At 32.7% G+C, this 10,080-nt stretch overlaps 1 protein-coding gene across 3 annotated transcripts; it reads left to right on the forward strand.

Annotated features, from left to right (window-relative positions):
• The first annotated feature begins 6,580 nt into the window (after positions 1 to 6,580).
• Positions 6,581 to 9,633, forward strand: LOC107896388 (protein SHI RELATED SEQUENCE 6). Of its 3 annotated transcripts, none has more exons than XM_016821554.2 (3): positions 6,581 to 7,675; positions 8,064 to 8,366; positions 9,123 to 9,633. In XM_016821554.2, exons 1-2 carry the CDS (start codon positions 7,129 to 7,131, stop codon positions 8,351 to 8,353), a joined length of 837 nt encoding a protein of 278 aa, XP_016677043.1. In that variant the 5' UTR covers positions 6,581 to 7,128; the 3' UTR covers positions 8,354 to 8,366; positions 9,123 to 9,633. The 3 variants fall into 3 exon arrangements, with proteins under 3 accessions (XP_016677043.1, XP_040933864.1, XP_016677044.1); XM_016821555.2 differs by having other exon boundaries at positions 6,818 to 7,675; positions 8,562 to 9,633; XM_041077930.1 differs by having other exon boundaries at positions 6,806 to 7,675; positions 8,064 to 9,633.
• Positions 9,634 to 10,080: the final 447 nt, after the last annotated feature.

The following is a 10,080-nucleotide window of genomic DNA, read 5'->3' on the forward strand; positions in this document are numbered from 1 at the left end:
GGATCAATCAAAGAAATTACATCAGTGTCATAGAGAAAAAATGTACCGGTGATAACATCTGGTGATGACGTATCTTTGCGAGCGCGAATAGCGTAAGCTCTGGTTGGTGTTCAAGCCTCGAATCTCACAACAGAATCCTTTGTCACACCTTTGCTACTAGTCACATTTCCTATATTTCTAGGTAGTCTCCCTCTAGCAGCTGTATTGCTCAGTAAAATTTATCTTTCTCGAGTATCCCAGGACAATCCCAAATAAAGTGATCTTACGAGCCACATTTGAAATTTATTATTCATCCAGTGGTCTCTAAAATGTCATCTTCCACACTGTTGACACTTGGGTTTGTTGGTTCTAACACTACCAACACTAGATATTGAAGTGGCTTGGGCTTTAGAACTCATGTATTGCTTCCCATGATCTCTATTAGAAAACACCACTGAAGCATTTGAACGATTATACAAATCCTGTTATTTCTTTGATGAAGAGTGATAGGGTTTATTCATCGACCTCTTTCTCGAATCTCTAGCATCAGAATCAACTTTTCTATTTTCTTTGCCAAGTTTTTTGGCTTTACAAGCTTTGTCAACTAACACAACAAATTCTTTCAATTCAAGAATCCCGACTAAAAGTCTAATGTCTTCGTTCAACCCGTCTTCGAATCACTTACACATAATTGCCTCAGTGGATACACATTTTCGAGCATATTTACTGAGTGTTACAAATTCTCTCTCATACTCTGTCATTGATATTCGACCCTGTTTCAACTCTAGAAATTCTTTGCATTTTTTATCAATAAATCGCTAGCTTATGTATTTCTTTCTGAACTTGGTTTGAAAGAATTCCCACGTGACTCTTTCTCTCAGCACCACAGATATTAAAGTGTTCCACCATTGATATGCAGTATCTTTTAGAAGTGATACGGCCTATTTAACACATTCAGCTGGCGTGCAAGATAATTCATCAAATACTCAGATTGTATTCTCAAGCCAAAACTCAGCTCTCTCAAGATCGTCATCAACTGTAGCTCTAAACTCTTCAGCCCCATATTTTTTAATTTTATCCACTGGTGGCTTACTCAAACATAAAGGTTCCAAACCTTGAGGAGCTACGGGACTGGTTGGTGAATAGGTAGAGGTGGATGTTACTGAACAGATGGATTAGTTCGGACAAACTCAGTAAACCATTCGTTCATCATTTGGAAGAAAGTTTCTTTGGCCTCTCCTCCTTAACTCCTAGATATGGGTCTCGACTCAGACTGTGCTACTCAATGAACAGAGGCTGGCGCATTACTTTCAACATCATCAGCCACTGCTCGATTGGGATCCATTACTATATAAAACCATGATTTAAAACTGTCAGGAGATATCACACTATCACAGGTTATATATGGCATGTATAGCTAGACTCTTACTAGCTACATTAGTCCTAAAATCGACTAAACAATAGCTCTGATACCAATAAATGTAACACCCTTAACCTGTATCCATCATCAGAATAGGGTTACGGAGTATTATCGGACTTATTTCATAAATAATTATACATTTCACATACATTTTTCATTTCCAAATATAAATCATTCATAATCAATCACATTGTCCCTAATACGAGCCTACGATGCCCAAATTATGTATTAGAAGTAGTTCGGGACTAAACCGATAACTCAGGAAATTTTTGGAAAAACATAGAAAATTTTACAAAATCAGGGAACACATGCCCGTGTGACTCGACCGTGTGTCTCACAAGGCCAAAGACACACCCGTGTCACAAGTCGTATGGACATTCAAAATGGGATCACATAGTCGTGTCCCGGCCCATGTCTGACCCCGTGTAACTCCCTAATTTGCGTCACACAGCCAACCACACGCCTGTGTGACTAGCCTGTGTGCCATTCGAAATGGCCTCACACGCCCGTGTGCCAGGCCGTGTACTAGGTTGTGCCAAACCTGTAAGGTATACTGACTTATGCCACGCAGTCAAGTCATACGCCCGTGCACTGGGCCGTGTGGAACATATTGACTTGGTTTATAATTAAACACCAGGGGATACACGTCTGTGTCACTTGACCGTGTGTCACACACGGCTGAGACACACACCCGTATCTCTACCCGTATAGACAAAAATAGGCTATTTATCAAGCCATCTTGCTCACCCAAATTTGCATTCACCTATACAATTCAAATGGCATATAACATGACATAAATAAGCATTCAAACCAATCTCAAACAAGTCTAATTAATGCCAATTCCATACCAACAACCACAAGACACTCAAATATCACAATAAGCCATTCAATTCATACCAATTTCACATTTTCAAATCACCTAAATAGTCACTTTCAATTATGCATCACTTCACCTAAAACCTCAAGCATACCAATCTCAAATTTCAACCATTTGGTACTCCAAATACCAACTCACAATAAACAATCATATAACAATTATACACAACATATCGGAGGGCCATTTGTACATATATATATATAAATCACCAAACATGCCAAAATAAGCCAAATTACATGGTTATACACATAGCCAAGCATTCATCATTTACAAGCCAAATCAAATGGCTAAATCCATTATCATACTATAAATTATAATGACCATAATTTCTATACATGCCATATAACCAAAATCATAATTTCAAAAGTACCAAAATGAAAGGTTGATAGTGTGATGAGATCTCTGAAGACTCCCAAATCTGAACAAGCTTCAATAATCACTATAAAACACGGAAAAGTAAACAAAGCAAGCTATAAAGCTTAGTAAGTTCGTATAGTAATAAATTCAACTTACCATATATACACAATTTAAAAAATTAAACATATCAAAATATAACTCATATTGATCCACAGACCTATCACATATTCATTCACAAGGTTAGATATGAAATTCACAAATTTCTTCGATTCAATGCTTGTATGTTTTATGTACATACTTGTATCAACTCGTACCAATTTCATACTCATCCATATCCTTGATATACCCGTTGAACCATTTGGAATAATATCAGATACTTGGGAATCTCGCACCCTAAGTGCCAATACATAGCCAAAGTTATCTCAATCTCATATCTCATATAATATTCACTCTCAAGCTATCAATGGGTCTACTCACACAAGCTGGCAGTCAAGATGTAACTATACGGTGCTGCTCAAACAAGCTGACGAGAATCAGCAACACATGTCGGATAACTCAGCCACTGGTAGGACGTACAGACCAGCACCTAAAACACATAACCCCTAATGACATGTCATTTGTATCCTAATCTATTCCTATGGTTCAACCGGGATTTTCACATTGTTGAATCTTGGTTCAAACATATCTGTAAGGTCGTATTCACAATTAATTCAATACTAAAGCATTTAAAACACATTATATTAATGTTTATTAACGTGCAAACTTACCTCGATCACAAAAATGACAAAATGGATCGACTAGTCCAATACTTTATTTTTCCCCCGATCTAGATCTGAACTTTGCTTTTCTTGATCTATATAATATCAAATTTAACTTATTCAATTATCATTCTATTCAATTTAGCTCAAAAATCACATTATGGCAAAATTTCACTTTTTCCCCTAATATTTCAACATCTTTACAAATTAGTCCTTAACTCATAAAAATACAAATTCATGAGATTAGGTCCCTACTCATGCTAGCTGAATTTATTTTATTATCATAACAGCCCATATTTTTCATTAATTCACACATTTATCACATAATTTTCATTTTTCACAAATAAATTCCCAATTTGCAATTTCACCCAAAATCACTTAACAAATGTTGTTTATCTAACAACAACCATTCATTTTATATCATCAAACATCAAAATACACACATATTCATTAATATAAAAACCCTAAACCTTTAAAAATTTTGCAAAATAGTCATTGGGCTAGCTAGATTAAGTTACAACGACTCCAAAAACATAAAAGTCATTAAAAACCGAGTCAAAATCACTTACATGCAAGCTAAAGATTGATCCGAATGTTTTAAAGCCCTAAATGTGTTCTTCCTTCTTCAAATTTCGGCTAGGAAGAAGATGAATGAAATAAAAAGGCATTTTGTTTTATTAATTTATCAATTAATTACCTATTTACTTAATTAACCTTTATAATTAATTTAAATTACAAAATTTCCAAGCCATTATCATTCACTAACATATTAGTGGGCTAATTACCACATAAGGACCTCCACGTTAAGGTTCTATAGCTATTAGACACCTTTAGCTAATAGAACTCAAGTTTTACACTTTATGCGATTTAGTTCTTTTTATCAAATTGAACACTCAAACAATAAAATTTCTTAACGAAATTTTTACACAATCATACTAACATGCTGTATACATTAAAATAATAATAAAATATTATATTGACCTTAAATTTGTGGTCCCGAAACTATTATTCCCATTTGACTAAAAATGGGTTGTTACAATACTATTTGGCAACTTTCCACCCTGTCCCAAACAGGGTGAACCACCCATGTCCACCACCTACCCATCCTTGTATCAACACAACCCATAAAGATTATTTCTTTTAGGTTCATGGCTTCCCTTTCCAACAGTGTCTTTTCTAAAGTTCGAATCTTTATTCTCTCCTTATAAATACAATGTGTCTTGCCATTACACTCAAAACTTATTAATGGTTCCTTCATATTATATTATAAATTATATTTTAATTGTTTTTCATATAATAAAATCATATATATAACAAAATATAAAAGGAAATCCCTAATGGTCTTCTTTTGTTGACATGTGTAAAGCCAATTGTGCACATTTTTTACATTATAAAAATGGTTAGATTTCAATTTTAATCCTTCTATTATGCTTAAATTTGACATTTGATTTCTAAACTTTAGTTTTTAATATAATTTGCTCTCTATAATTTTATAATATTATTAGTTAGTCTAAATAGTTAACATCAATAACTTTTCAATTAAAATGTTGCTGAATTATATATAACTTAAATGTTGTAAGGTTCTTAGATATTGACACGCAGCTTCTCATTTATTTTGTGTTTGTCTTTTTCTTTTCTTTTTTTTTTACATTATAAGACAATGGTCAAATTTTAGCTTGACCCATATATTTTATTGAATTTGAGATTTAATCTATATACTTCAATTTTTGGCATAATTTGGTTTTTTCTATTTTTATAATGTTATTAGTTAATCTAAATAGTTAATATTGTTAACTATTTTCAATCCAAATGCTAATGTTAATGCTAATGTTAATTTTTCTTAAGAGTACTAATCCAATAAAAAATATTTTTGAATGGTATTTTTAAGAAAAAAAATCCACTTCAACATTTCAAGGTTACTTTTTTGTTACATGATTACTACTAAGTAAATATATTTTTTAAAATTTTTAAATGTCACACTAATAAATTTAATAAAATAATTTAACAGTAGTAACAATTGGATCTGAATTTTAAATTTTAAAAAAGTAAAAAAATTAAATAGTTGAAAATAGAAACAAGAAAACTATATTTCAAATGTACTCTATTGTTTTAAATTTAATAAGACTTAAATCATATTTTAACTCTTAAATTTTTACTCCATTATTTGATACAAAACTCTATTGTTTTAAATTTAATAAGACTTAAATCATATTTTAACTCTTAAATTTTTACTCCATTATTTGATACAAACAAATAACGAAGTGCGGAACTAGTATAGTTATATTTAAAAGGCATAATGATTTATTTGGCCTTCTAATTTTATAAAAAGTCTTTTTAGCCCACTATTTATTTTTTTACATTTTTTAGTCTTTAAATTAACATTTTTTTATCAAATCACCCAATAATAATAATAATAATAATAATAATAATAATAATAATAATAATAACAATAACGCCTAATATTACCAGTTAATTAGGAGAAATTTCCATTTTGGGTGTTAAGTACTTTAATCCATCATACAATGAAAGATTCACTTTTATTTTTTTTTGGTAATTCAATAAAATATTTAATTAAATCTTGATAATTTTGAACATTATATGGTTATAAGATACATACATGGTTGAATTAAACTATAACATGTATAAATGAAAAAGGAAGTCCATTTTTTATATAATTATTGTTCCAAATGTATAATAATCAATGAATTTAAAATTAATATTTAAGAGATAAATAAAATTTATAATTTTCCTAAGAGCACAAAAAAAGAAACATAAAAGAAATAAGTAGGACCATTGATTGAGAAAGGAAAGAGTATGAAATAAACAGCAAAATATTGTCACCATCAAAGAAAAAGAAAGGAAACTTGGTCCACTAATATGCCTACCCCTAGGGGGTCTATAAGAGATATAGGGATGTAGAATTTTGGCTAAAATTCTTTAGATTGGACCATAACCAATATTAAATTTGTGGTCTCCCTAATCAACCTAACAAAACCCTAGTGATGTCCAATTTGTTCACCTAATTCTCAATTTACTCCCATTTTTTTCCCTTAAATAATACAAAAGAGATCTACTATTTGTTATAATGAAAGGCATTTGGTTATGTAATGATGTTGAGATTAATGGCATTTGATTATTGAAGTGTGGTTATGCATAAATATTTCCACTCAAAGCAATGCCCAAACCAAGAGAAAATAATGAGTCCTCTTTATTCATTATTACTTGTATACAATTTGATTAATGGGTGTTTCTAAAATAATATTATTTTTAATTAATTACTATTACCATTTAACTTGGAATTTGTATCTTGATGTTTAAAATTCTTTTAAATTTTTATTTGTATAAATTATGGTGACTTGTAAAAATATAAGAAATTATTCATGTCTTCTCTATTTCTTTTCAATAATAATGAGTGGAAAATATCGAGAAAATGAAGAGAGAAGGGTTAGATAAGACAAGTATTGGGCGTAGAAGTAGGAATGATGGATTGTGTCAGATTTGATTATTTAGCAGTAAAAAGCCTCTTTCTCCCAAAACATCTTTAACTGTTTCTTCACCTACTTTCAGTTTGCTTCTGCTTCAGCTTTTCGCATCTCTTTCCTTTTCTTTCTCTTTTTTTAACTTTTACCATTTCCACTCCTAAACTTCCAATTGTGGCCACCCCGACCAACTACGCCACCACTAAAACATGGTCTCTCCCACCGCCACCACCACCCTATGATCACCACCCCACCAACATGTTAGGCCTCCATAACATCTTCCTTATAGCTCCACCACCACAGGAAAACCAACAACAACAAGCCCCACCACCGCCGCCGCCACCACCACAACCCTTTAACCAAAACTACAACTTGACTGACACAAATCTTTGGACTTCAAAGAGAAGCACCGCCCAAGAATCAATACCAGTTTTCCAAAAGAAAGATGGAACCTTGAATAATGTTGAAGAAGAAGATGATGATGAAAGTGGTGCTGCTGGTGGTTGCTTCAAGGTGTGTAGAGATTGTGGGAATAGGGCAAAGAAGGAGTGTGGATATAGTAGGTGTCGGACTTGTTGTAAGAGTCGAGGGTATGATTGTGCTACTCACGTGAAGAGCACATGGGTGCCTGCTGCTAGGAGAAAAGACAGGAAGGTTTTAGTGATCGGGGATGATGACGGCGGCGGAAATGGTGGTTGGTCTTCCGGCTCCTCTTCTTGTGGTGGTAAAAGACAAAGGGTTTTGAATTTGACTTCAAACGCTACTTCTAAGTCCTTGAATTTTGAAGCAGGCACTTGTCACCAGGGTTTGCTTTCTCTTTATCTTCTTCTTTCTTTTATAGCTTTCCTTCCATTTTTCTTCATCTAAGTATCAAATTTATTGAATCCATGCCGAAGAAACCATTGAATTCAGGATAAAACAATGCTGGGATTCTCTCTCTTTTTTTTTTTTAATTAATGAATGATTGAAATGTATAGGAGTTATTGAATTTTAGTGTTCAATGGATGCTTTCAATGTATTGAGTTTGCTGGGTTATTGAATTCTCATCTAAGTCTTTCAACTTTAAATATATAACTAAGCTGAGATATTATGCGACTGAATGATTTATATGTACTAAATTTGTTGAACTGTTGTTTTACCATATATAAATTGTTCTCTGTTAGTATAAAACTGGGTATTTTGTTAATTTCCAGATTCAGGATTTAAAGAATCCTTACCGGTTCGAGTTCAAGCACCGGCGGTTTTCAGGTGTATTCAAGTGACAGCCATTAGTGATGGTGAATCAGAGATTGCATACCAAGCTACTGTGAATATAAGTGGCCATGTTTTCAAGGGGTTCCTATATGACCATGGAGCCGATGTGAAAAACGAGTTTCCCTGCATTTCAAAAGTCGTTTTTGAAAGCAGCAGCAGTGGAAGGGATAGAGATTCATCTTCTCCGGTTGTTGATCCAGCAAACACCATTGCAGCCTCCGGTGACTGAGGATCGGTTTAAGGTACAATCTTTAGCACTCAACATGTAATGATGTTTATTTAGGTTCTAAATGTGATAGTTTATGTGCTTGATTGCAGTAAAAAAATGAATCAAATAGGCCTAACAATGTGAAGGTTACTTCATACCCCATAAATCATAGGATTTTACAGTTTTATCTTTTCTTCTTTTTTCTCCTTTTGCATATGCCTTCTATGAGATCAAAGACGGCATCGGTGTGAAGCTTCGTGAACGAGAAGTGGTTCTTGTTCTAATGTCACTATCCATCTTTGGTAAAAAAAAGCAAAAGATTGTATTTGCCATGATCTGCACTTCACTTCAGTGCTAGGCATATTTCCAAAATAGGAAAGCACATTATTTGCATAAATGTTCATCATGTTGCTGATATGCATCCTCAAAAACACTTCTGGGTCCACTCGCAGCATCAGATTCCTACATCTATGCATGAAATTTCATCCGGTTTACATTCGGAATTTCCTCGATAAAGATTTCATTATCTTTTTATTTTGTACCATACACAATGATTAGCATACATGTCAAAAAGTTTAGTGCCTGTTGTTCGTGTGCTTTGCTTGGTTTCATTGCCCTGTTTCCAGCGTGCGTATATTACTTAGGCACAGCCATGAGAGTCATATATGGATATTTGTTCAACACAGATATACATTCTAACAATCATACCCCCATACATCCGGAGTAACATGTTTTTGACAAGCTGGTTCTCTCTTATTCTCCCTTTTAACTTTCTGTATGTATATGCCAGGAGATGAGCAGGATTCAACCAAGCCAATTTTGGTTGAATGCACATATATTATACTACCTACAAAATTCATGCTTTACTTTTTTTCTTTAAGAAGATCGCAGTCCGAGATAAGAGAAAGGTTGTGCATGCTGAGATTTAAACTCTAGATTTGCTGGATGTCAATACATCTAACCCTAAGTTCCATGCTTTCCATTTCAACCCTATAAGAAGTGGGATACCGTTCTCTGCTCTACAAACCTTGCAATTATGGACAGTACTTCTTCGACTTAGTTTTGGCCGGTCAGAAGCAATGCAAATTGCGCTTTGCTGTTTTAGAATCCGGGTCAGTTGCTTTCTGCGCTCAATAACAGAGAGTCTCCATAGAAAGAATTAAGTTTCCGATTTTGAAGAGTTTATTTGAATGAGATGTTAATGTCAGTGACTTAAGGCATTGAAAGGTTTCCAATATGAGAACATTCTACATAAGTGAATGATGTATGCATGTTTGTAGTTATATAAATGTTTTTGGGCAGATTTCTTGTTCTACAAGGAAGACTCATATTCTAGAAATGCTGCAATTATGGAGTGGGTGAAGAAAACCAGATGAAATATTTGCCATTGAATCTAATACATGTATGCTTGTATTAAAAATGGAGTTAATGAGCAAATATTGAAATCTGACACAATTTTATCGCTATATTTTAATTTAATGTTGAAGTTTGTCTTTATTGAATTTTACCACTAAATTTTTGTTTTGATTCAATTTTAATTTTCAATAATTTGGAAAATTATTCATTTTTTATTATTTTAATTAACAATCAGAAATTTAAAAAAATTATTTTATAAAAAAAACTAAAGTTACTTTTTTTTATTTTCTGATTATTATTTTAAAAATTTTCAAGTCTTTATTTCATTAAATAATTTTTATGTTAATTTTTTTATTTTTTTAATGTTTATAGACTAATTGATTTTTAAGTAC

This window comes from Gossypium hirsutum, chromosome A10, assembly GCF_007990345.1.
Source record: "Gossypium hirsutum isolate 1008001.06 chromosome A10, Gossypium_hirsutum_v2.1, whole genome shotgun sequence".
NCBI lineage: Eukaryota > Viridiplantae > Streptophyta > Magnoliopsida > Malvales > Malvaceae > Gossypium > Gossypium hirsutum.

Excerpts from the sequence above, each read along its gene's own strand:
- LOC107896388 (XM_016821554.2), top strand. The coding sequence starts at position 7,129 with ATGTTAGGCCTCCATAACATCTTCCTTATAGCTCCACCACCACAGGAA. Across the intron at positions 7,676-8,063 it reads AGCAGGCACTTGTCACCAGG|ATTCAGGATTTAAAGAATCC; the intron begins GTTTGCTTTCTC and ends GTTAATTTCCAG.